We start from the raw sequence: 27,507 nt of genomic DNA, 5'->3' as shown, positions 1-27,507 counted from the left end.
ACTATGTATTTCTGTTAAATAAGGCAAGGTAAAAGAATTTCATCTTACACTTGGAAAGGAAAGTGGTGATATTTGTGATGATCCTTAGATCCTGCGGGAGTCTGTTCCCACTCCCAGGAAAGTTCTTTCTCCTGCACTGATAAGTTTTACCCTTATTGCAAAGAGTTCCATTGTGTCAGAGGAGTGGAGTTGTCAATCAACGTCTTCATCCCCAGAGCTTTAAGTGGTTAGTTATGTTGGGCCCACATCATGGAGCATCTTGAAGATAAGGACCAAGACCTTGAGCTTGATTCAGAATTCAAAGGGGAAGCCAGTGTAGATAGATGAGGACAGGTGTGTCATTATTACAGTAGTCTGTGTTACTGAGAAGATGTGCTGCAGAGTTCTGTACTAGCTGGCGATTCCTAATTGCTGAAGGCTTTGTGTTCAAAACCAAAACTCATGAACTAAGAAAACAGGTGCAAAGTGCAACATAAATTTACAGATCCTCTGGCTTGGAGGACAAGATGGAATTCCTTTCAGCAAACAGCAGTTCTCAACCTGTGCCATCTCGATAGACCAAGATATCAAACTACGTTCTGCCATATGGAATAATTTTATAGCTAGTCCCCATATCCACATGCGCACAGATGAGGATATATGGTTTTAGATCTAGCATCCCTTCCAGTAAGTGCATGAATCATGGAAAGTTATATTTGGAAGGGCAAGATCAACCATTGAATATGCTAATTTTATTCACTGTAACACATTTGGTTTGTTGACATGGCATCCAGATAAAAAACTGGAATCTGAATTTCTAACTCTAAAAATATGCACACAGTTAATCATCCTCAAATTTTGCCTAAGTTGTGTGCTGTGGAATATTCCCAGGAAATCTGTTTTTAGTGCATGCTGGGAATGTATTTTGTAAGTTATAAAATGCATCCTACCTTCTAACCACAAAGGTTACGTTAAGTCTTGTCTTTCATCTTCATGTAAATATGACAGGCATTGTCCTAAGTGACAGAATGCCTGAAGGGGACTTTAGAATGAATAGGTTTAACAAAAACTATTGTAGCCTAAGCCTTGTCCATCTTTAATTAGTTATCAGGGTTAGAAGAAGGGTCAAGAGCCTGAAGCTGCTTCAGGACTAATGTGTCAAAGAAAAGTGAAGCGTAACACTGAAAAGGAAATGATGCCCCTTGGAGGTTTAATAATTTTTTGACCCTATGTCAACCATTATGACTACTAATGGCAGCTGGGGCAGAAATGTTTCAAATTAAATTTTGCATTGCAGGTGGTTCCGATTGAATCCTATGCCATCAACTTTGGAATATAGCCCCTTCGGTACTACAGTCCAAATGGGGAAAAATACATTTAGTTTTACAAGCTACCCACAAAGAAGGAATCTTGTGTTGTGATCCACAAACCCTCTTACTGTTCATACATTGTATTGCATGAATTCTTTGCTCCCAATCAAATATTCATTATTTAAAGGGAGACCATAAAAATATTCATGAGATGCGGCTAAACTGCTTATAATGTCCACATCTAACTTGAGTAGAGTCAGTTTTCTAATTAGATAAAGTGCTTGGAGCTCACCCTTTTGAAAGGAGGTGCATGTGCTGGGTAAACGAAATACTTCAATGTCACTCTCTGTGGTTTTTGTTGCATGAGAGACCAAGAGAGATAACGTTTCAGACACAATTTGTGACCCATTTTCTTTTTCTTTTAAAATGTAAATATTTTTAGTTTTAAGCAAATACAAAGAGAAGGTGACAGTACAAAAGACTATAATATACAGCACTGTAATAATTAGAAGTAAGTTTCATCAGTATTGTTTCTAGTTTGCTCAAGCATTGTTGAGTGGTTGTTTTTTCCAGATACTGTACTTTTGATAACCTAACTTAGTAACCAACTCAGTTCTGTACCATAGCTCTAAAGAGGCAAACTCCGTCTAATTTTTCAAGTAAAATGTTGATGAACACAACTTCCCAGAATTCACACACTAGGCTACAATCCTGGCTTAAGAGTTTAAACAAACCAAAACCTTTGTGCTTTGCAGCTTGGCTAATTCTTTATCCTTGTGCCAAACGGAGGGGATTATGACTGTTCCAATGATATAAGTAAGCATAGAATTCTGACCTTCGTAGCATTTTATATTTACTTGTTACTCATTTTGCACAGCTGTAAATGACTATGCAGAATACAACACGGTGGAGAATCTAGGCCTGCAAGTTATCATATATTGGAAAAGTCAGTATCATATTTTTGTGTCATGAACGGTCATCACAATCATCTTTTAAAGAAAAAAAAAATGCCCCAATATCTCTTTGATATTCAACTTTTCAACCATCTTGGGCCAGATCCTCCTCTGTTGTAAATCAATCTATATCCATTGAAGATCCGGCTTAATCTTTTATTTATCGATAGCATTAAGGCAACAACACAAAAAAAGAAACTTGCAGACATCTCCATTAGGTCTTATAGAGATAAAAATGATCATGAATGTACTTGCCCAAATGAACAATTTTATTCCCTCCTATAATTCAGGCTTCCCTTGTCTTGTATGTAATCTCATTAAGCACTAATGTTTACCTAGGCTGAATGCAGTGCTAACAAGTACATTTATGGCTATCCATGCCATCTCTTTCTTGTTTGGGTAAGAGCCTCAGACCAGATGCAGTTTGTCCTGAGCCAGAGGTGGGCTCTGTGAACAGAGCCTTAATTTACATATTTGTATCTGTACGTACGACAATGAGTCTGTCTGGAATTACCAGTATGACACCTTGAGCAATGTCCCTTCCTTCGAAGAATGCGAGGTACACCTTGAAGGGACAGATTTAGGGTCTGCTTCTCCTCCCAATCTAGTCAATGGCAAAGCTCCCATAGGCTTTAGTAGGTTCAGGAGCAGGCTGTTAGTTATAATTATTAATTAAATGTGATTAGGGGATGACATATGCTTCATGAACAGTGTTAATTAACCTTACAAGTTGTCCGATAAAATCAGAATGTATAAAATAATGGAAAAGGTTTTTTTTCTTCCTCTAGTTGGGCCTGATTCTCCTCTCTTGTACACTGGTGTAAATCAGGAGTAATTCTACTGAAGTTAGCTCTTCAGTGAAATCAGTGGCATTACACCAGTTTTACAGTTCTATAAGTGAGAGGAAAATCAGGCCCTTTGATTTTTTTCTAGACATTAATTGGTGATAATAAGGCTGTAACATAGTACACTCCAGAGGAAAAGCAGAGAGAAAAAGAAAGGAGATCCAGCTCAAGCAAATTACACTGTTGTTTGCTGCAAAGAAGTTGGTTGCAAAGAAGTGTCTGATTGGCAGCATGAGCTTGACTTGTTAATATTGAGTTTCATTCACTCTGAATTCTTCTATTTTCTGTTTTAAAACCTATCATGTTCCATGCAGTTTAACTGACAGATGCAGCCTTTGTAACTGAAATGAAACAGGAAGTCTGATACTCCTCTGTCTTGCACCTCACATCAGGGGTGATGGATTCTTTGTAAAAGTGGGGATGGCATAAGGCCCCGCCCTTCCATGGCCCCACCCATGCCCTCCTCTTCCACTGAGGCCCTGCCCCTCAGACAAGCCGGAAGTCGAAGCTGGACTGTGGAGCCCAGGCCCTCCACCTGCCCCGGGGGGGGCACCTAGGAGCAGCCCCTGACCCTTGTCCCCACCCCCTGGATCCCCCACCCAGGGCAGGTGGCAGGTCCACAGCTCCCCACAAGTGCCCACATGGCTCTTACCCTAACCCAGCCTGGCCTGGGTGCGGGGCCTGGCCAAAGAGCCGCAACCAGGCCATGGTAAGAGCCACCCGGGCAACTGTTGGGAGCCGCAGACCCTCCATGAGCCCTGGGGGGAGGGTCCGTGGGTGGGGACACGGGAAGAGATGGGGCAGGGAGCTGGACCCATTGCGAAAAGTGGATAGGCCATGGCCCCATAGCCCCCCCGTTCCAACATCCCTGCCTCACATAGTCTTTTACATCTCTGAAAAGGGAATGCAAAGTAGGGTAAAAATGCAATATCCAGGAAATGAAGCCTCAATCTCCCATTGTACAAGCAGATCTACTGCACATTGGGAGCAGCAGCAACGGACTTCTACAACAACTGAACTTTGCTGATCTTAGATTCAGGCTCTCAATCCTAAAGTCAGCAATGATAAATGGGAGTGTAACTGCTGAGAGGAGCGAGTATAGTGCTTCTCTTGCCTTTCTCTTCTTCCCAGAGTTCTGAATTAGGCTAAGCAGGGCAAAGCAGAGGTAATCATTCTAGCCCTTAAGTGTCGTAGATGCCTTTAGTCTTCAGAGTTAACGAACTTGTCACGGGACCATCCCTGGAAACTGCTTCTCCTCGCTCTCCGTTGATCCAGAGTCCAAAGTCCTTCTCTCATCCAGAGCAGTTTGGAGATTTCTAGAAGAGGCCTTCTCCTCTGAAGTGCAGACCTTGAAGCTGCAGAATGCTGCCTTCTACTGATAAATTGGCAATACTGGTGTTTGCTGGGCCACTAAGAACAATAACACACTTGTTCACTGTACACTATCTTCGATTTCCTCCTTGAAGGGCTTTAAAAAGGCATCGGTACCATTCAGAGATGAGGGGGTTGTAGCATGGCAGAGATGTTAGTTTCCATTCTTATGGTAGGAATTGTTTGTTTGTTTTTGCTGAAGAGCCCCCAGGATCATCTAGTGACTCTTCAATGTATTTGTCCCTCATTCTCCAAGTGTCCCCCATTTAGTTCTGTGGGAAGTCCCCTTGAACTGCTATATGCTAAGGTAATTCTTTAGTCAGAAACATGGGAGAATTCAGTTCTTTCCTGAGAATGTATATCTTTTATCGCTGACCAGAATTCATCCTGAAGCAATATTGCCAGGTTCAAGAGATCAAAAATCACGAGTTGAATACCCAAAAATCATCACATTGGCCCCAAAATCATGACATTTTTAAAAAAGATTGTATTGTGTTTTTTAGGGCAGTCTCTTGGTTCTTGAACTCCCCCGCCCATCCCCAGGGTGTGCGCATGTGACAATTAGTGTTGCCCACTCTTCCACATGTACTGTGATTCCTCATGTGATTTTTGGGCCCTGCTGCAGGAGCTCTCACCTCCACATCTGCCCATCTCCTGCCCAGCAATTAATCCTGTCTCCCAGTCCTCAGTCAGTTCTCTCCCCACCCAACCCCCACGCAGTTCAGCCCCCTAGCCCTCATCATCACCATCCCATCAGTTCATCCCCCCATACCTCATCGACCCCCACCACTCTCAATTCACCTTTCTAGCACTCACCGTATCTGTTCAGAACTCACCATCAATACAGCCCCCCCAAACCATCAGCCCCCCTGCAGTCCCCAGCCTCACCTCTGGTCCTTAGGGTTCTTCACCTTCCCCAAGTCTGGGAGAGGACTGCAGTGGGATCCTCTCTCTCACTTTTCAGGCTGGCAGGGAAGCAGCCACCTGGGACTGATAGCTGGAGAGAGCTCTGGCCATGACTGGGATGGCTGACAGGATTTCTTAGAGAAATTAAGCCTCACTTTTAGAACTCTCAAATGTCAGGATTCTCCCCCCCACCCCCCCCACCCCCAATTGATTCAACTGTTTATTTGAGGTTTACCCTCCCTGCTTCTATCTCAGATGAAGTTTCTCTTCCCTGCTGGGTTGTAGCCATGCTGTCTCTTCCCTGCCACTTGTTAGCTTGATAGCTCTGTTTATCTGGTATGTAAATTAATTCTCATTGTCTTTCAAAGGACTTTGGAATTAAGTACTTTGGAGAAATTACATTCCTTTGTTTAAAGAACGAGGAGTACTTGTGGCACCTGAGAAGCTAACAAATTTATTTGAGCATAAGATTTTGTGGGCTAAAGCCCACTTCATCAGATGCATGCAGTGGAAAATACAGGAGGAAGATATCTATCTATATACAGAGAATATGAAAAAATGCCGTACCAACTCTAACAAGAGTAATCGATTAAGGTGGGCTATTATCAGCAGGACAAAAAAAAATTTAATGGTGATAATCAGGATGGCCCATTTCAAACAGTTCACAAGAAGGGGTGAGTAACAGTAGGGGGAAATTAGCACGGGAAAATAGTTTTTACTTTGGCTTATCTTCACTATAGCTTCTCCCATTAGCTTAGTTAATCCGTCTCCCTCAAAGGCAGTAGCTCTCCTGTAAACATAGCGCTGCCTACAAGGTGGGTTGGTCAGTATAATTATGTCACTCAGGGATGTGGATTTTTCACACCCCTAGTGACACTGTTAACCAATATAGCTCTTTAGTATAAATCTGGCCTAAGACCCATCTTTACTGCTCTGTCAATATAAAGGGGCTGTAAAGTGCATGTAAATTATTTCACATACAGGGCTCCATTGACAAATTCTTTGCCTCCTTGCTTCCCATTGGTTAAAGCCATAATGTTGTGTGTCCTTGATGGGGAAAGAGAACTACACCCAAAGGAATTACCAGTGAGTATTTTTCTTTATGGAAAATGTTTCTCCTGTAAAACAAACAATTGCCACAATCCTGATAAAGATATTACAGAGCTAGCACCTGCTGTTAATTTCACAGTAAATAGGAGTTGTTGCTCCAGAAAGTTCTTTAATCATAACATTAAAAACTTAGCAGAAATCCCATACAAACAGTTAACTCCAGCTGCCTTTATTGTAATGTATCACAAATGATCTCACTGAGTGATGGGCATCCAAATGCAAATGAAATTAGCTTTGCAACTATTCATTTTAAATTGCTCTTGAATCGCTCTGAAGTAAATTTCATTTGAGAAGAATTTGCTTCAAGTCTCAGACAAAGAGATAATCGTCCTACGTATTACAATACAAGCAATAATACTTTGTCTGCAATTCAGAAATACCGTGAGTTATGTGTTGGGCTGATGAGAATTAAAGCTTGATATTATAATAATAAAACTAGGGATCAAGGGATGAATAGATTGGTGTGCTAAGCACAATATTTTCTGACCCTGAGTTAGAGCTGGAATACTAGTCCATAAAAAGCGAACCCTACCATAAACTCTTCCTTTCTCATATGTTAATGCAAAAAGTGCCGCATTATGTACAGTTTCAAAAACGAATGCCCTAAAAGGATATTTTTGCCTAAAATAAAGATTAAAATATAATCCTCCCACAGGTCCATCCTGTGTATGAGCCTTATCTGGTGTAAATTGCTGCAGCTCTATTGACTTCCATCACATTTCACCCATTTTCACTAAGTTTGGATGTGGCCCACTGTTTTTTGTTTTTTGTTTCAAAACACTGTTGTAGGATGTTAAAGGAGGGAGATAAAATTGCATCTCTAAATTCAGAGAAGCCGTTAAAGTATAAATAGAGCATAAAATTTATATATGAAGGTGGTTTGGGTAAATTTATTTTCTTAGTATAAATGAATTGCATGAGTGAAACTAGGTTAGCATTTTCATTAATCAGGTCTTTTGTCTTGGCAGTGTGGAGCAGTCAATAGCAACAGCTGGGTTGTACATTTTATTCCATGAAAATAAAGATGAATGTGACATTTTACAGAAGTAAACTCAGTTTGCAATAATTGGGCACAAATGGAGTCCTGTTACGTAGGAGAGCACTCATGTCTGAGAATTTGTGTTTGATCCAGGGGGCATGTTACACGGGGCATTGACAAAGTAATTGAAAATCAAGCATATGGTTCCCATTTTAAATGTATAATTCTTTTAAGGCCATTCTTGAATGAGTATTTTTCCTGGAATGATAAAAAAGTTGAGATAAGTCTAGAGATAACGCAAAGCGTGCCCCTGTGTTGAATTTCCATGGGATGCATTATTAAAATGTCCAAGGGATGTACTTTGGAAGGCACAGATCAGAATGTTGGGCAAGGTTCAGCCCCTTTTACTTGTACAGCCACAGACATACAGACATAAACACACACAGACACACACGCATATAAATATGGTATTTTAAGTCCCATCTAAATTGTAGAAATAGCTATTATTGTGAAACCTGTTATAACACAGTACCCCCACAACGTGGCTGAAACACAGTTTGATCTTACTGATTTAGGACTGAACTGTATTCTAACGAGTTAGTCAGATAAGCTTTGACAGGACAGTTTTCCATTGAAATATAAATGCTTTGAAAAAATGTTTCCATTTCTCCCAAACTTCATTTTGGAAGGTGATAAAAAGGAAAAAAGTCATGATAGTGTCAAGATGGGACACGTCAATTATTCCTTTCCAGAGGATTTTGTTTTGAATTTTTTTATTTTGTATTATGCTATCTATTATAAAATAATTTCAAAATGTAAACTAAATGTTTAGATCAAGCTTAAACATTTTTTTCCTTAATTTTCTTTTGCAGAGATTTTTGCCATTTTCCAGTTGTGTTTTCAAAACACAACATAAACTAATTTCAAAATCCTCCATAAAACCAATTTTCCAATCTCTGCCCAGCTATAGTTGTAACTATGTTCCAGAATCATGCTACAGGAGATATTGTAGCGAATCCTGAACAGATGTTCAAGGGAATGAGAGGCCAACCTTGTGACCCTGGTATTCTGGGGAGTAGAGTTTTTATACCATGTGGGCACCGCGAGCCTCCCAAAGCAGGTAATGTGATGGCTGGATGATGGCTACAGCACAGCTGTCTGGGAATGTAAGGAATCACATACTGTATAAGTTTATAAGGTGTCTGAATCAGGATTCTTCTGTGAGGCCTCCATCTACCCCTAACAAAGGGCTGTCCCTAAACAATGCAACCTAACATTTGGATCTTAGTGAGGCTGTGGCATGAATCTGCAGCATGGTTAAAAGCCATTTGTTCCCACCTATACTGCAAGACGAGACACTGTTTTACCTATGTCAAGAACTGCCCTGTTGTAACTTTAGGGTGACCAGATGTCCCAATTTTATAGGGACAGTCCTGATTTTTGGGTCTTTTTCTTATATCGGCTCTGATTATCTTGCTGTCTGATCACCCTATGTAACTTGGTTCCCCAACACAGCAGTTTCTACAGGATAAATAGATGGAACTTGTAAGGCCTCAGTTTCTTTGTCTGGGGGAGAATGGAACAAAGGTTTGCTTTCCTGCATCAGGAGATCTAATCACTTCTGGGAACTTAGAAGTGCAAACTGAGTTCCAGCTCTGATTCTCACAGCCGGATAAAGCTGCCTTATTACCTCTTGGCGGTGTGCAGCAGACGCTTGGGTTAGAGACCCTGAATGCTGATGGAGATGAGGCTAGGTTGTCATATGATTGTTTTCCTTTGTTGAATACAGCAAAATCCAATCATGTTTGCATTGTAGACGTTCCTCTTTTAAGTTTTTGTTCCATATAATTTTACCTCGCTCAATCATAATAAGCATGGAAGCTTGCAAATGAATGCAAATGCCTCTCTGTGGAAAATGTATCCGTTTTGATTCTCTTAAGTGTGCAAATATTAAAAGAAAACCAGTATCACTGGACAGCAGAGCTTCTATGTGTGCTTTATCTGTGTCTGAGAATGGTGACCGCCTATCTCACAAACATTTATCTGAATGACAGGTTTCAGAGTAGCAGCCGTGTTAGTCTGTATTCGCAAAAAGAAAAGGAGTACTTGTGGCACCTTAGAGACTAACAAATTTATTAGCGCATAAGCTTTCGTGAGCTACAGCTCACTTCATGAAGTGAGCTGTAGATCACGAAAGCTTATGCGCTAATAAATTTGTTAATCTCTAAGGTGCCACAAGTACTCCTTTTCTTTTTATCTATCTGAATGTGGTTCAGATGCCGGAGTCTGAAGATAGCACAGCAAGAAAGAATAAATTTGGGCTTGATTGTAATGTAACTTTTCTTAAAATATAATAGCAATGAGGAATTATACAGTATATTAAGGTTAAATAAGAAAACTGGCTCACAACAGGCATTTTATGAGCTAGAACTGCCCTTGGCTTCTGGAGGGGTGTATATGATATGCCCTGCCCATATTTCAGCAACCAAGAAGAGAGACTGAGTTTGTAATAAGCAGTATTGGAAAATCCGCTTGAAAATAAAAACAGTATTTAAATGCTAGAAATGGGCACCCACAGCAGAGCAGCCCAAAGCCTACATGCGTTCTTCAGATTGATCTCTCAGACTTTAGGAAATAAGGAAGGAAATCTCTCTCCCTCCCCCAGTTTTCTCTCCTTTGCCTTTTTTGGAGCTTGCAGTTACATCTTTGATAAGAACTAGTTAATTGTTCGGATAGCAGAAGTGTTGTCTTTGGTAATGTGCTGAGATCTATTGGTGAAAATAAATACATTTGTTTTTCCAGTCACCAGAAATTAGTGGAGCAATACTTGTTTAATTATAAAACATATGTGTGCTTTGTTAATTTCCATCTGTCTGCTCACCAATTTGCAAATAAATGACCAGAAGGAAAAGATATATCCTGTGGCAATTCAAGTGAAATGATTCATCTCTAATGTGTCTGTGTATGTTTAGCTGTATGTTTGTGTGCATTATGAGTATATGTATAATAGGGAGGGACAAATCCCTCTTGCCTTAGCTCAAACCTGCTGTCATCATGAATTCCAAATTTTGAGTCATGCATTTAACTTCATATTACACTCTCAAAACACTGTGGAGAAAAAGGTAGCAGAGAGAAAAATCTAATGTTGGGAGAGCAGGTGCAGAAATAGGGTGAAAAGTGGAACATAAGGTGGTTGGAGTAAAAACAAAACCACACAGAAAAATAATGACAGAAGAAAAATCTAATGAAAATTAAATCTGTTTTTCATACTATGTGCGGGGCACCTGCTTAGAGCAGACGAGCTTTTGATAAGGGATTGGAGCCCTTTTGTCCCTATTACTTTATAGTAGAGGTTTTCCTTCTGATAGAAAAATACTGGGTCTTATTCACTACTCCTTAACTCCTGCTTTGTGCTGGTCCGACTACATTTACTTCAATGCAGTGGTGAATCAAGCCCATTATTGTTTTTGAACTGAAACACCCTGACAGAGAAAAAAACTACGAGGAGTCCGATGGCAGCTTAGAGACGTATGGATTTATTTGGGCATAAGCTTTCGTGGGTAAACCCCTCTCCACCCACACACTTCTTCAAAGGGAAAAAAAATGGTTTCAAATGAAATGAGAAGAGGTGTGTGAACTCTTATTACAGGTTTGAGATTTATAAATAGTTCAAAAGTTTCATAAAACCTCAAACTCTGTAAGATTTGCTCAGGCCTACTGAAGATGGACGGTGTAACTCTACACAGCTATGTAGATAGGTACTGTATTATCTACTTCTCCAGCCTCTTTCATCTGTTGTTATTCTTCCTTATTTGTCTTTCTGTGAAAGCAGTAGCTGGAAGGAAAGGCTTTCATATCCTTTGTAATTCTGGACGCAAAAAATATAGGTATACCTAGAGTAAAGAAGGGTAACTGTCTGACATTTAATCTTCATGGAGACTGACAAGAAGAGGATAGCTAACCTTCTGTAGTATTTTTAGTTTGGTATTCTGTGATGCTTTATTGATCATCACCAATGTCCATCACCGTGTATAACAATAACTGCTTCAGAGGCAGAAAAGAGGAGATTGAATGAGGCCTTCAGGACTGTCAGCTTCTTGCTGATGGATCTGTCAATAGTTACTGTTCCCTCATCTCTTTGCCACTGTGAGCATCTTGAATGTTCTTGCATGTTGACAAGAGTTTTGCAAGTCGATGGGAAGAGGAGTATTTCTCCAGTGAATTGTCATTCTCTGATCTTGGTGATTTCTCCTGTGAAAGGGGTGGAGAGAGGATGCTTTGCCTGTAAAAAGGGGTTTTATGGAGGAAGAGGCAGGAAGCTGTGTGAATTAGCTCACTTTCAATGTTTCCACGAGTTTATTGGACTGTTCTTTTTAAAAAATGAATTGTTTTGTGAATGTACTCCTGATGAAAAGTGCTCGATTGACAGCACTGAAGAAGACCAAAGCCCTCTGTTAATCCACATAATAGGTCCGTATCGTACCATTTAGTAGCAGTTCTGTGCTCTGTGTGAAGTGAGTTAAGTGGTACCAGTCCCACTTCTCTAGTGGGCATTGAGCAGGTGTACACACTACAAAAAGAAGTATCAGAATTTGGCACCCTTGTTAGCATTCTCAACAGAGAAGTCAAAGAATGAATGAAGAGGCGTAGAGTGGAAATTGACCCAGCCTCTTACTCCTAGAGTCAGTTTCATACTGAAGACCTAGAGGTAACGTCCTAAGTCATTACTGGCCATGTGTGTGCACATATATTTAATTAACATGCACACAAAGTGATATTTGTGCATGCCTATTAGGGGTGCAGAACTATATGGGTATGATTGTGCATGTTTGTGTGTAATAATTATGCCCTTGCCTTGTACTCTCAAGTGTCAGTTTAGGTTAACAGAATTTTGTACAGGAATTTAATAAGTGACAGAACCAAGTGCTAAAACTACGTTCTGTCATTACTGTTACCACTGAAGACAAAAAGGAGCCATTCACAAATGGAGTTAGCAAATGAACTAGTAGAAACAGAAAGAGCAGGATGTTAAGTAGAAACACCTTTTAGGCTGCAAACAACTCTGCATTTAAACTCCACTGCAAGGACACTTCCCGTATAATTTTTTCACTTGAAAAGGCACTCTCTTCCCTTGAGCTTTTTAGAAACGCTTGTAATCTTTCACAGACAGAATTTCAGTTGTTGTAATTTTCTAACCTTTCTGCATTTCCCCTCTCTGTTTCTTTGTTACAGATGATGATTTTTTTCATGAACTCCCAGAAACCTTTCCATCTGATCCTCCAGAGCCTCTGCCTCATTTCCTCATTGAGCCTGAAGAAGCTTACATCGTAAAAAACAAACCTGTGAACTTGTACTGCAAAGCCAGCCCTGCCACCCAGATCTATTTCAAGTGCAACAGTGAATGGGTTCACCAGAAGGACCATGTCGTGGATGAGCGAGTAGATGAAACTTCTGGTGAGGCATTTGTGTTTTTTCAGCATGTCATTGGGGGTGCTATTATTGGGTTTGGTTCTCATTTACACTGGCAGAGCAGTGTAAAATGGACTTAATGTAAATGAGAATGAGGCCCAACTGTGTGCTAATTTTAAAAGACTCATAGTGATTTCTCCAACTAAACTGCTGTTCACCACTTCACAGAACTGGCTTCCTTGCTCACTTCTCTAATTCGGTCCATTCCAAATTACTTACAATGTAGTCACACTAGGGGAGCACAGTGTTAGACAAGTTCTGAGGAGCTTTTGGAGCACTCCTATGTTGAAGGTTTCAAAGGGGAGAATATGGAAAAAGGAGAAATTACGGTTAGCCTCAGGCAAAGAAATAATGGGAAGATTCAATATTCCCCCAGCCAGGAACAACATACTGACTCCAGAACATGCAAGTGGCTGCTGTTCCATTATATTCTGCTGCCTGCTACATTAACTTGGTACTAGAGAGACCTGTAGTAAATTAGGAAGAAATGAAAGAAAGAGGCTAAATGTCCAATCCTAATCTAATCAATGCCAAAACTCCCATCGACTTCCATGGAAGATTAATAGGGCTCTCAAAATATAAAGGAAACAAAGAGGCTTAAAAACTTGAGCTATAAACAAGCCCATGTCAAAGATGTGATTGTCCCAGTTTGGAAAGACTGGTAATCCAATAAGGTTCGAGTCACATGCTAGGGAGAGAAATGGGGCTTATTGCTGTCTTGATGGCTATGAAAAATAACTGAATATCAAGAAAGAAAGTAGCTTTCATTTGGGAATTGCACCACCACTTGGTCTAATTATTCAGAAAAATAACTCCACCAGATGTCTTGAAAGTCTCATGTGGCCTGGGTTTTATTTGTTTCAGCTCATTTATTTGCGCAGAGTTCAAAAGCATATGCTTGTAACCACACTGTAGTTCTCTCAGCTTGAGAAAGAGAAAGATAATTTGGGTTGGGCGAAGGGTTGCAGAAAGGAGAATCAGGGAAAAAAAAGCCTTTGGCTATGTTTGACTGTTAGTTGTAATAGGATCTTCCAACAGATTGCAATGTGACTGTACAGGAAGAAGACTGGAAGAGGGAACTACTTCTGTTACTTAGTACATCTCCTAGTTTCATCATTCATGTAAGACTGGGAATCCACTGGAATGAACTTTCCCTGGCTTTCAGTGGATTCAGTTTTCATTTCATTTCTTCCTTAGCTTTATTAGCATTTATATTCAGAAACTGAATAATGCCTGTCATTGCTAGTATTGTAAAATGCAGTCCAGGGTCACTTTTTAGAATTATAGACCCAGTTGTTTTCTCAGTTACACTGAGGTAAATGAAGTGCAACTCCATTGAAATCAATAGTGCTATGTCTGTGTAGGCAAGAGGAAAAAAACAATTCTAAATGTTTGTTTTTAAATTTCTGCTCTTAATTGCTTCTGATCGCAGGAGGAGGAAGAACACGTCTCATAAATATGCCAAATCTAGGTTAGCTTTCTTAATGTAGCAATGGGCTTAAGGAAAATAACTGTAGACCATCTGCCTCAAATGATAAAAACAAATCATTTCCTAGTCTTCATTCAGGCCATGGGGTGGGATGAGTACAGTAACCATAGCAATATTCATTTGTGCTCAGTCAACAAACTAAGCCAGCTCTCTGTGTCCAAATATATCTTTATGTTCATGAGTTCAGATTCAGGGCTGCCATGGCACATGGAGGTAGAAATTACATCTAATAGTGCCACCTTTTTCTCCTGCACCCCAAATAGAAATGAGGAAATCTTTTATCCTTCCTACTTATGGCCCCTTTCTGGACAGCACCTACCACCCAATTGGGTTAGAACTGAGAAATGTAACAGGGCATTTGAACAGCCTGAGAAGTCACTACTATCTGCAAAGTTGTGAGTATACTTGGATCACAGGTTAGAAATACTGAGCTTAATATGACTATGCAGAGAAGAATCAGAGAAAATGAATCTGAAAATCCCCCAAACTTCTGAAGTATCCCAGCTCCTTAGCTGGAAAACCCATGAAAGTTAGCATGTGTCTAATGTTAATGTCATGTATCAGCTATGCAGTTGGCAGAATCCTACCAAGTAAAGTGCCAGATGGGAAAAGGACCCAACATTTTCATTCCCAGAGCCTTCACTAAAGGAAAAAAACAACTATGACGAGATAGAAAAAGAGGGTCTGAGAATATCTGGAATTACAACATCTCTAGAAAAAGGAAAAGGAGTACTTGTGGCACCTTAGAAACCAACAAATTTATTTGAGCATAAGCTTTCGTGAGCTACAGCTCACTTCATTGGATGCATCCGATGAAGTGAGCTTCATCCGATGAAGTGAGCTGTAGCTCACAAAAGCTTATGCTCAAATAAATTTGTTAGTCTCTAGGGTGCCACAAGTCCTCCTTCTCTTTTTGCGGATGCAGACTAACATGGCTGCTATTCTGAAACCTAACATCTCTAGAGTTTCAGAATGGGAAGAAGTTTACATTGATTAGAGAAAATAGCTTCTATAAAAATATTTGAACCAAATATGAGTAGTTTCTAGATTACAGTGAAAGATGGGCTCTGATGTTAACATGGTGTCTCTCTCCCATCAGTTCTAGATCATCAGTAAAAACACAGAAATTATGATGTATTTATTTTGGTTGCTAATACAGGTGAAAAATCCATTGCAACCTAATCCCATTTTCAAAATCTGATTTTGGAAAACTTTCCCAATGCTGCAAAAGAAATTGCAGCAGAGAATGTAAATATCCCTATCTTAAAAGAAGATATATCTGAAGTATGTGTGAATGTTCTAAATGATGAACAACCTAAACCACTTCCAAAAAATGAGCTCACAGTAATGAGAGATTCTATCCTGTGGAATTTTGCAAGGGACTATCAAAATCCTTGCAAATCAGATTGTTAGTACAATTGCATAATAGCCACGTTGGAATTGTTGAAATGAAAGCTGTCCTCAGAATCTGGATTTTGCAGCCAAGTTTAGATGTGGACATAAAGTGTGATGTATGTCTGCTGTCACATCCTACCATCATTGGAAATGGGACTAAGAACCCCTGGAAGAGAATTTGTATTGATTTTGCAGGCAAGAGAAAACAAAATACTTGAAGTAGCCAGAAGTGTCAGGGCTAGCCTTACCATGAGGCTAACTGAGGTGGCCGCCTCAGGTGCCAGATTAAGGGAGGGGGCACCACTAGGACCCAGAGTGTAGAAAATTGTGTCTGCTGCTGGTGCATACGTATTCTCTCTGCTCTAGATGCACAGAGATGGTGGAGTGCTGTGCTGGAGGAAGGAGGGCACAAGAGACATAACAGGCAGGCAGGAGAAAGGGTGAGAGGGAAATAATAGAAAGTAGCAGGAGCTGCAGGGAGAGAGAGGAGGAGGAGCTTCTTATGTACCTCTCTAGCACCTCCAGCAGACTGGACTGATTAACACCAGCTTCTCAGGGAGCTTCCTGTTTCCTGTTGCTTCCCTGAACCCGCTTGAGGAGAACAGGCAGTCAGCTGAAGTAGTAGGAGCCAGTTAGGCCCTTAAGACCCTGATATCTTCCCTCACTCAGGCCCTGCTACCAGCCTGCTTATTTGTCCCCTTCAATTGAGTGTTGAGAGCCACTATAGCTGGCACAGAACAGCAGTCATGAGGGAAGAAGAAAACACCCCTCTGGGGCAGCATTCAGAAAAAGAAAGAAAGCAAAGGAAGCTTTTCTATCTAAGCAGGAAGGAGCTCTCCTGAGATACCTAGACACAAATGTTCACGGTGAGCCTTCCAGCCCCAGGGAGGATGTGAGTGGTGAGGAGATGCCTGATCTTCCCGTTATCCAGAGTGCAGGTGACCTGGCAGCTACTGCAGCATCCATATCTCCATCTCAAATGGATGTAACCATGCACATTCCTGAAGAAAAGTGTAGATCAGAGAAGAGTGTGGTGAAGGCGCAAGAAACAGCTGCTGCTGAGTTTAGTTCCTTAAGTCTAGATGATCCAGGACTGTGGACCCACTTGAGCAATAGCCCGAGGGACTTCCTTGTACTGCATGGGCCACAGCAAGTGAAAAACTTCACGTTCCCCAAAGACAATGAAAATATAAGTTTCCATACTTTTACTGGCGTCAGGGCCGGCTTTAGGATTTTTGCCGCCCCAAGCAAAAAAAATTTTGGCTGCCCCCGCTTTTTTTTGGTGCCCCCCTGCCCTGGGCTCTGCCCCAACTCTGCCCCTTCCCCAAATCCCCAGCCCCACCTCCTCCCCCAGGCGTGCCGCATTTCCCACCCCATTGCTTCCTGCAGCTTCCCTCCCTGCAATCCTCCGCCCTAGCTCACCTCCACTCCACCTGCTCCCCGAATACGCCGCCGCTCCGCTTTTCCCCCATCCCTCTCAGGTGAGAGAGAGAGGCAGCATGTTCAGGGGAGCAGGCAGAGTGGAGGCGAGCAAGGGTGCGGGGTGGAGGAACCGCTCCCTGCCCCAGCTCACCTCCGCTCCACCACGGCTCGGCTTCTCCCTCCCTCCCTCCCACCCGAAACAGCTGTTTTGCACGTGGCAAGCTTCGGGGGGGGGGGGTAAGAAGCGGAGCGGTGGCAGCACGCTCAGGGGAGCAGGTGGTGGCAGAGCGGAGGCAAGCTGGGGCGGCGGGGGCACATTTCTAGGGGCGGCATGGCTGACTCCTGAATGCCGCCCCTAGAAATGTGCCGCCCCAAGCACCTGCTTGTTTTGCTGGTGCCTAGAGCCGGCCCTGGCTGGCGTGAAATCCCCAATGATGACAAAGTGGAGAGGCCATGGCTTATGTGTTCAAAAACCCAGAATGCTGCATACTGTTTTTGTTGCAAACTCTTCCAGTCTAATGTTCCAGCCACATTGGGTTCTACAGGAACAAAGGACTGGAAAAATCTGGCTAGAAATCTGGCATGCCATGAGAAGGCAGCAAATCAACAAAGCATTCTATAGGTGGAAAGAGCTTGAAATGAGACGAAGGTTAAAGGCCACCATAGATGATCAGCATCAAGAGAAGATTGCATCAGAGTCTCTTTACTGGCAAAATGTTCTGAAAAGGCTCATTGCCATTGTGAGAATGCTTGCTACCCAAAACCTAGCACTGCATGGTACTTCAGATCAGCGGTTTGTGCCAAACAATGGAAACTTCCTTAAAATTGTGGAGCTGATGGCTGAGTTTGATGCTGTACTCCAGGAGCATCTAAGAAGAGTCACCACCCAAAAAATGTACACATGCCACTACCTTGGAAAAACAATTCAAAATGAGATCATATAGTTACTGGCAACAAAAGTCAGAAAATTGTGGAAGATCTGAAGTCAGCAAGATATTATTCTTGTTGTTCTGGACTGCACACCTGACATCGGCCATACGGAACAAATGACTTTAATGGATGGTTTTGTAACAACAACAAAACCTAGTGAAAATGTCCCTGCAATGGTGACTGTCAGAGAGCATTTTCTAGAATGTATTGACATTGATGATACTACAGGAGTTGGTATGACAAACGTGCTTCTTAAAAAGCTGGAAGGTACGGGAATTGTGATAGCTGATCTGAGAGGTCAGGGCTACGATAATGGTGCCAACAGGAGAGGAAAGAACAGAGGAGTACAGACACGGATCAGGGAGTTAAACCCTCGAGCTTTTTTTGTCCCATGCAATTCTCATTTATTGAACTTGGTGGTCAGTGATGCAGCATCAGCTTCTAATGACGCTGCTGAATTTTTTTAATGTAATTCAAAGCATCTACGTATTTTTCTCTGCATCAACTCATGGATGGCAAATTTTGAAGCAACATCTGGGAACATCCTCTCTGACACTGAGTGCCACACAATGGGAAAGTCAAGTGGAGGAGATAAAGCTTATCAAACTCCAAATTGGAAAGATAGATGATGCCATAGTTGCCATTATGGAGGATAATGCTATGACAAGAACTGTTCTTGGGAGAACAGTGGCAGAGGGAAATGGAATCACCAGAAACGCACACAACTTCAAATTTCTATGTGGCTTAGTGTTGTGGCATGACATACTGTTTGAAATAAATGTTGTAAGCAAGAGACTCCAAGGTGCTGACCTCGATATATCTGGAACAATGGAACAACTGGACAAAGCAAAGTCATACCTACAGTCTTACCGGTCAGATGAGGGATTTCAAAACATTCTGAAGAGTGCACAGAAGTTGGCAGAGGAACTCATACTGTAGCTATTTTTCCACCCATTCAAGAATACAAGAGTCACTGAAGAAGACATTTTGATTATGAGGCACAGGATAATCCCATAAGAGACCCCAAACAACAATTCAAAGTTGAATTAATTAACTAGGTGTTAGATTGTGCAATACAGTCAGTTGAAGACTGTTTCATGCAGCTCAAGGAACACAGTGGTATATTTGTGATGTTGTATGATATTCCAAAACTCCTCACTATACCTGAAGAAGACCTACACCAGCAATGCAGGGCACTACAGACAGTGTTGACACATGATTATAGGTGCGATATTGATGCGAGTGAATTAGGTGATGAACTGAAAGCCCTTTCAAAATGCATTTCAGCAGGATCAACTCCAAAGGCTGTTCTGGAATATATGTGCACAAATAAGATGCCCACCCTCTTTCCAAATGCTTTTGTTGCTCTGTGCATACTTCTAACACTTCCTGTAACAGCTGCCAGTGGAGAACGCAGTTTCTCCAAGCTGAAGTTAATAAAAACACATCTATGTTCCACAGTGACCCAGGAGAGGCTGGTCAGCCTTGCAACCATCTCAGGAGAGCATGAGCTGGCCCAGACTGTGGACCTTCAGGAAGCAGTTCAAATCTTTGCAACCAAGAAGGCACGGAAAGCACCACTTTGATTATTCAAACAGATAAAAATGCCAGTGTTTACTATGCAGACAAGAAAAGTTGCATTGGCTGTTCAGGCATTTGAAAGTTGTTACTTAAAATTTTGAACAAGGCATTTTAAGTTGTTAGCAGAGCAGTACCATGAGAGGAGTAGAACAGGAAGAAGGCAGAATTGAGACCTTTCAAAGTTTTGACCCAAGCGAGGAGGCATGGGGGCATCATTTGAGCTCCCCACCTCAGGTGCCAAAATGTTGTGGGCAGGCCCTGCCAGAAGTAATAGGTTTAGATAATATCATCTCTTACAAAGCCATTGAAGAGACTTGTCTGGAGCTGGTTGACTTTGAGAAAAAGTTGTGTGAGACAATGGGCCTCAAAGTATTTCTGAGGAATGATAGACATGCCTAAAGAAGAACATGCAATCATTAAACATACTAGATCAGCAGCTTAGTAGCATGCATCCATCAGACTAGCAAAGATCTTCGCCCATTCAAGTGTCACTGAGTCATTGCATTGATTACACCACATTTGGGACTATGTAGCCTCTGTTAGTATCCTCCACTCGTGTAGTAAATTCTAACCTAGGAGATATTGTTAACTTCTTGGTCTGCTCAAATGATGGGCTATATTTGTCCGGCCAAACCCTAAGAACTGTCCCCCCCCATCTTTTTTCCCCCGTAACATAATTTAATTAAGGTCATTACTCCAAACAGGTTAGATAGACACCTTCCATAAAGCCACATTGTGTCTTTAAGTAGATACGCGGTTGGGGAGAATGCCAGGAGCATGTAGCAGCAGATTCCCCCTATTCCATGTGCCAGTGAGCCTCAGAGAGGAATTTTGTCTCCCTGGGGCAATTCAGTTCTCCAACACAACTAACAGTCAGTCAATGCCACAATGAAGCCTATAATCATGAACCCGAGCTCAAAAGGATTTCAGTTCTATAAAATTTTTATTCTGGATTCTGCTTGAGCTTCATCCTTCATGTCAGTCATAAGACCCAAGTGACTGAGACGTAGGCACATTTCTCTTTGCTGTGGTTCTGCCATGCTATCCCTCAAACAACGAGCAGAAAAGCCCTGCTGAGCTGTTTCTAAAATGCCATCTGAGAACCAGATTTTCTCTCTTAAGTCCTCTTATAGCAAAGTAATGACAAGGAGAGCAAGACAAAAAGGTAATGAAATGTGGAAGCAAAATAATAAAGTGTAATCATGCACTCTTTACTTTAAAAAAAGTATTCAGAGTACTGAAAAGAGAGAAGAAAATGAAATAAAGGTGTGATGCTAAAGGTATTTGGTGTAGTAACTTATCTTCCAATTAAAAGGTAAAATGTTGGGAGAGAGAAATAAGTTTTCAGCTGTCCATGGACTCTGAAGCTTTGGAAACACTGTAAATGAAACTTGTGCAAAATCAGTTGTGCAGCTCCCTGATATGGGAAATTTGTTTAGCGTTAATAAACACGAAGGCTGCACACCATATGCCAGGTGGTACACAGCAGTGACACAGGATGCAGAATCAGGGTGCAATCCTGCTCCTAACAAAGAGAGTTGCTGGAAAGAAATAGTAAATGGTGTAGGAGGGTTAATTGTTTTAAGAGAAAAAGAAACATTTGTATCTCTTTTCTGTGTAAGTTGAGGAAGTTATTATTATGAAGTTGGGACATTATGTAAGTGCATTGCACCATGGAGTATTATAGAGTAGTAAGTAAAGCATCAGTAGTCTCAGAGAGTATGCATATGGACGCAGCCAATCTCCATAGGAACTATTGCAACTGGTCGGAGACACTGAGAACAGTAAAAGGTGAAGGGATGTTCTAGACCAGTAGTTCCCAAACTTTAACAACCTGTGAAGCCCTTTCACTAAAATGTCAAGTCTGGCGAACCTCCTCCTAAAAATGAATATTTCCAGGGATTTTGTCCTTTACCTGAGTATCAATTATAAAAGCCGTGATCTTGGAAATATAAAATTTGTTTTTATGACATACTTATTACATACTATTTATTATTAATTATTTGTCATTACAGTATTTTTATTACATTATGAAAACTGCAACACTCTTCCAAGATCTTACTTTCGTAGCCTGTATCACTTTAAATAAGCCTGTTATAAGACAAGGCTCCTATGTTTCATCAAGGAGTATCAGATGTGAAACAGCATGAAGATATTTAAGAAGCCAATTCAAAGAGTTCTTCTTACACAAGCATTCAGATCTTGAGCAGTCCGGGCAAACAACGCACGTTACAACAATACTTAAACTTGTTCTTTGTAATAATTTTAAAAACAATACTAGCTGCCTATTTAATTTTAAAAACAGCAAAAAATATCCACCTCCCTTTCCATTTCTTGTAAGGAGTCTTGAAGTTTAAATCTCCTCAGTGTGATAGATATGCTTGCTTTGATCTGCTTAGCTCTTGGAAGTCCAAGGGCTCTGGGCTGCTGGCCCAGGGATAGCTCTGTCAGCTAGGGACAGCTCTGTCTGCCATTAGGGAATTTTTTCCCAAGAACCCCCTGTAACATTTCATGACCCCAGTTTGGGAACCACTGATTTAGACTTATTTATTAAATTAAATTAGCCTGGTAATAGAACTGTGCAAATACACTTAGAGTCAATTCCAAGAAAACAGAAGTGTCTTATCTGGAAGATCTTTGACCTCTGTTTTTGATCTTCAGTCCCATTGGAATTTTCTTCCTCTATTAAAAGTTAAGCATTTTTCTTAAAGATGTCCAAATGGGTGCTTTGTTATTCATCAGTGCACAGCGTATCTGGCCTCATCATTTCATGCATTCAGGCAAGCCAGAATGCGGTCCTTTTTTTACGTTTTTACTGAAGTATTTTGATATTAACACATAACAAAATATATTAAATCGAATATATTATATATTCAAATATATTATAGTGAACATTGGTGATATTTTGTTTTAAAGAGAGAAGATGAAAGTAGGAATACATATATGTAATGTAATGTTATGAGCTACTATCAAAGAAAGGAAACAGATACTGCAGAACTAATGCTTTGGGGGGCAAGAAAATGTCATTGATACAGCACAGGAAGGGCAAGAGCATCAATAATCATTACTGTAATTTGTGCACTTTTTTTTGAACTATTATGCAACTGAAAATGATTGTGGATAAGGAATTGTTGGTGTGTTTGCTTTTTATTTCCCATTTGTACAGTACAGATAGCAGTGCAGATACACACACATTGAGTCTCCGGGACTTTACATCTTGTATAGTGCTTTACATCTGTGCAAAGCGAGGTTAAATGCTACCAAATCAAAATGGACTCTGCACTGCTATAAATGACTGCACTGAATGCACAACAGAAAAGAATCGGGCCCACAGAGAACTAACTTCTGGGTTTTTGTCCTTTTCAGTTTATTTATATTTTTGAGTGACTTCTGCCAAATATCCAGAAATGCTATATAGACACTCTTTTGTGCATGTGCAATGCCCCTGATATACCCTTAGTCTCCCTCTCCTTCAACCAAGGAGAAAAGAACATTTGAAACCATTATTTCCTAGTGCTGCAGCTGCTAACTAAATAGGTACTTTAGGTCATTTAGCTAATGTTAGTGTTTTGCCGATGCATTCTCTTGCTCAGGTGCACAGGGAAAAGATGGCATATGGATTCTGTTTATCCCTTCTTCAGAGCTCAAAAGAAGGAGCAAGGCAGAATAAGGACCTTTGAGTGCTAGGTGGGGGGATCCCTCTAACTTGCAGAGTGGAACTCATTGGCAGAGAGGAGGCATGGTGAGTCTGAGGCAGGGATGGCCAACCTGTGGCTCCAGAGCCTCATGCGACTCTTTTGAGGTTAATATGCAGCTCCTTGCATTGGCGCTGACTCTGGGGCTAGAGCTACAGACATTAACTTTGTTTTTCTTTAATACATAATAATAATTAATAATAAAATCACACAAATGTTCCCCCCCCCACACACACACAAACATTTGAGAGTGCTGTCACTTTAAATGTCAGTCAAGCCTCCCTCTTCTTCCACATCACTCCCAGTAGCCATATAGGAACCTCTCATGAGGATGAAGATTGTGTGAGAATAAGCATCATTAGTACAATAAAAGCTTTATCTACCCCACAGCTTTTACAGCTTCAAAACCAGCTGCAGGGAACTTGGCCCTCTGCGGATCAAGACCAAGGTAACAGCCAACAGCAAGACCCATGTGGCCATTTTTCAAAGTGGAAAAAGCTTTCTACTTTTAGCTTGAATACAGTGAAAATAACACAACTGTACAGATAAAAAGTAGTTTTTAATGCTTCAGAATTGAGAATAGGGAATTGCTATGTTCTGAGACACAAATTTAAGATGGTGGATGCGTTTGCAGATACGAAAGCAAACTTCACACAACATATATCCCAAATGCTTCACACAGCAGGGGAAAATATAATAATAAAGCACTTTATAATTACTTCAGATAAATTAAGTTTTATAAGGTTATATGGATTAAGAACACAGGGCTGGATATTCCCTCCTGTGGCAGAAACTCACAAGAAGAGAGAGGCTTTCCTGGAAACCATATAAGGTCACTTCTTATAAGGTTCCTCCACATCCTATGCTGCAAGAAAAGGAATTTTCGTTCATTTAGTGTGGGAAGGGGCTGAGGTCCTCAACCCTCACTGATCCCCAGAATCCAAAAGAAAGCAGAAGGCAAGCATGAGGATCCTAGAACTGTCTTCATTGCCACAGGTCCTTTCCTCTCCTGCAGACAACTTTCTGCCATTGCCTGTCCATTCCATATCTGTATCCTACAACCTCTTCATGGGGGGCTAGCAGCCAATGAGGAAGAGTTAATGCTGCTTCTGTGAGGGGCAATGGGATCCATGGGTTAGGACACCAGACTGGGGAGTCAGAAGTCTTGGATTCTAAAGCAGACTTTGCTATTGACTCATTGTGTGTCCTTGCGCAAATCACTCAACCACTCTGTGCCTCAGTTTCCTCATCTGTAAAATAGGAATAATAATGCTTGCTCACTTGTGGAAAGTGCTTTGGGAACCTATGGATAAAAACCACTATATATGTATTATTATTATTATTTTATTATTTTATTTGTTTGTTATAGCAGGGTTAACTTCCACTCAGCTATCTTCTGTGTCTGGTGTTCTCTGTCTCTGGTCCCTTATTTGCCCAACAGAGGGGGGTGTATGCTGCTCATCTCTCTGGCTGTGTTGTGGATTGGGTCCCTGATGTGCAGTAATGAGAGAACAAGTAAAGTTATTTTTGGTTAAGAAATGAGCTGCCTGGATTTTATCTCATTAATTTGAGCTGTTTGAGGATGCCCACACTGATTATCTCCGTGCCTTTTCTCCCCTCCAGCTGTCAATTTTCCTACAGCCTACCTTCCTATTGATCCCATCCAACTCCCAATAGGTACCCTGTGACACTTCCACACTCACCGTAGTCTCAAATTATCTACGAATCCCCATCCCTCCTTGATTCTTTCCATTCAAAACTCTTGTTGCTGTTTTTGACTTGTTCTTCCCAATTTCTTGTGTGTTGGTCGTACTGGTGCAGCATCTTGAACATTTGGGGGTTTTAAGTGGGGTTGTTTGCACCACTGATTGGGGGTGTTAGATTTGTCAGGGCTGAGGAGCAGTGATTTATTGAAAGGGATTGTGTTTTCATTTGGATTTAGTTTTTGATCCTTTAGTGCTTTATGATGTGCTTTGACTAAGGTGGCAATGAAGAGTTGAAACCATGGGTCTCAAGCTGGGCACCCAGAAAAATGGAGGCAAGCAAAATTTCTGGATACTTCTGAAAATTTTCATATATATGACCCAAAAGGTCTATTTCACCTTTCAGTGGTTTGAGTCTCTGGACCAAATTCTGCACTGACTTACATCCCATGCAGTCCCACTGTCACCACAATGCTGCCTTCTCTCTCTCTGTCCCTCTCTCTCTCTCTTACACACACACACACACACACACACACACACCCCGGCTGTGATCATTCTTTTATCTCCTACAAACTAAAAAATATCTCTTGTTGGTCAGGAGGTGGCGTTCTCTCTGTTAGCCTGGCCAAGACCTGAGAACACTTTGGATGTGGGAACAGGCAGTAAATTCCCACAGCCACTGCATATCTAACTGGTGAAAGTCACTTAACTTGACAGTGCACTGGACAAAAGAACCTTTGAAAGCAGCTGCGTGTCCTTTGTTTATTGTTTGTTGTTTCTTTCTTTTCAAGTTCTCAAGATTTCTAAGTCGACTGTTTAATGCAATCCCTAACTGCCAAAAGAAAAAAGTGGTGATTTTACACTTCTCCCCCCGACCCCCTGTTCTGCCACATCATGGACTAAGAAAAAGGACAACTACTCAGAAAGGCTCCCCTGTGACTCCTTTGCCACGTTGTTGATTGTCCTTATTCCCACGCCATCTATAACAGACACACTGAACTGTGACACCGCATCAAGATCATGGAAATAAGGCACTTTCACATCAGTACAGCTTCTCAAAACTCACTGAAATTAGGTGGGGTGTGTGTGTGTGTATGTGTGTGTGTGTGTGTGTATGTGTACACGGTCACCCCAAACTGAAAGAACCTTAGCATATATACTTACCTTTTTTGGAAAAAAAAATCACATTTATTTTTAATCTTCCCTTCCTTGGTTACACAAACGCAATGTAAACATGCTTTTCAAAATTCAGAAGCTCTCTGTTGGCTTCCCAGATGGCTGCAGTTCAATAGTTTTTTGTTTGTTTGTTTTTTCATGATTTCCTCAGCCTCTTCTTGCAAAGTGCTAAATAGCCATGCCTTTTGCCTTCACATTGAGATTCATCTGCAGGCTCTAAACTGCCTCAAAAGTGCTTCAATTTTACATGAGCACTAAGCTGGGGAAGCATTACCCAGTGCTGAAGGCCCAGATCATTAGAAAGAGCATGTAAATCTTCTGAACCAGAAATAAAAAGTGCATAGATTTTCTTTGTGAAGTCTCAACTGCAGCTTTATGTAAAACATGAACCTCTGGCAGGGATTTTTTCTAGCCTCTTAAAAAAAAAAAAAAAAAAAAAAAAAAAAACCACTGTCACACATGCCTCAACCACAGAAAAAGCACTGGGCTTTCTGTCAAGAGCTGGAGTAACTAATACAGTCGCCCTCTGTCATGCCTTTCCCTCTGAACATCCCCTCCCCCATGCTCCCTTTTAGTGGTACCAGTCCTTCAAAGTATTGCTAAGGGACCACCAAATGTGACCGCAGTGACTGCTGAATGACAGGAAGCTCTGAGCTGCTGTGGCTTGACACAAATGCAGATGTGTTTATGGACGAGAGCCCTATATTATTTCAGAAAATATAGATTCCAATGCAAGTATAGATGAACAATTTCTGGAGAGAGAAATTGTAGTGGGATTATTAATTTGCACCAAGGAGGGGGAAGAAACCCAAAAAGCATGAGCATATGGCACTAAATGTGTGAGAGAATCACTCATTTTTGGTGCATTTTGTAGACATTTTGCACAAGTGGGGTGGAACTGGAAATTATCTCCATAGAAGGATTTTTGTTGTGTATTTCCTTTGTGTGTGAAAATATTTTTAACAGCAAGAATAGCCAGCTCAATGTTGTTTTAAAGATATTCCAACTGGTATGTCTGCTGAGGGGAGGGGCTCTGTGTTACTGGGGCTCTTCTACAGCTACTGCAAATGTGCAGTAAACCCTGAACCTTCAAATTCTATTCCTGTCTGCACAGACAGTCCCTGGCAGCTAAATTGGTGCAGGTTTCCTGCACAAGGGGGAGGAAGCAAGATTTGGAGAGGGGATGCAAGAAAA

The 27,507-nt window shown here is 41.2% G+C and overlaps 1 protein-coding gene across 1 annotated transcript in view; it reads left to right on the top strand.

Annotated features, from left to right (window-relative positions):
* Nucleotides 1-27,507, top strand: part of UNC5C (unc-5 netrin receptor C) — a 347,179-nt gene that overhangs the window by 200,932 nt on the left and 118,740 nt on the right. The window contains 1 exon segment of the mRNA XM_038400403.2: nucleotides 12,686-12,907. Coding sequence (XP_038256331.1) covers nucleotides 12,686-12,907 — 222 coding nt within the window.

The sequence above is a fragment of the Dermochelys coriacea genome, chromosome 4 (genome assembly GCF_009764565.3).
Source record: "Dermochelys coriacea isolate rDerCor1 chromosome 4, rDerCor1.pri.v4, whole genome shotgun sequence".
Classification (NCBI taxonomy): domain Eukaryota; kingdom Metazoa; phylum Chordata; order Testudines; family Dermochelyidae; genus Dermochelys; species Dermochelys coriacea.
This window is presented reverse-complemented; position numbering and strand designations above follow the sequence as displayed.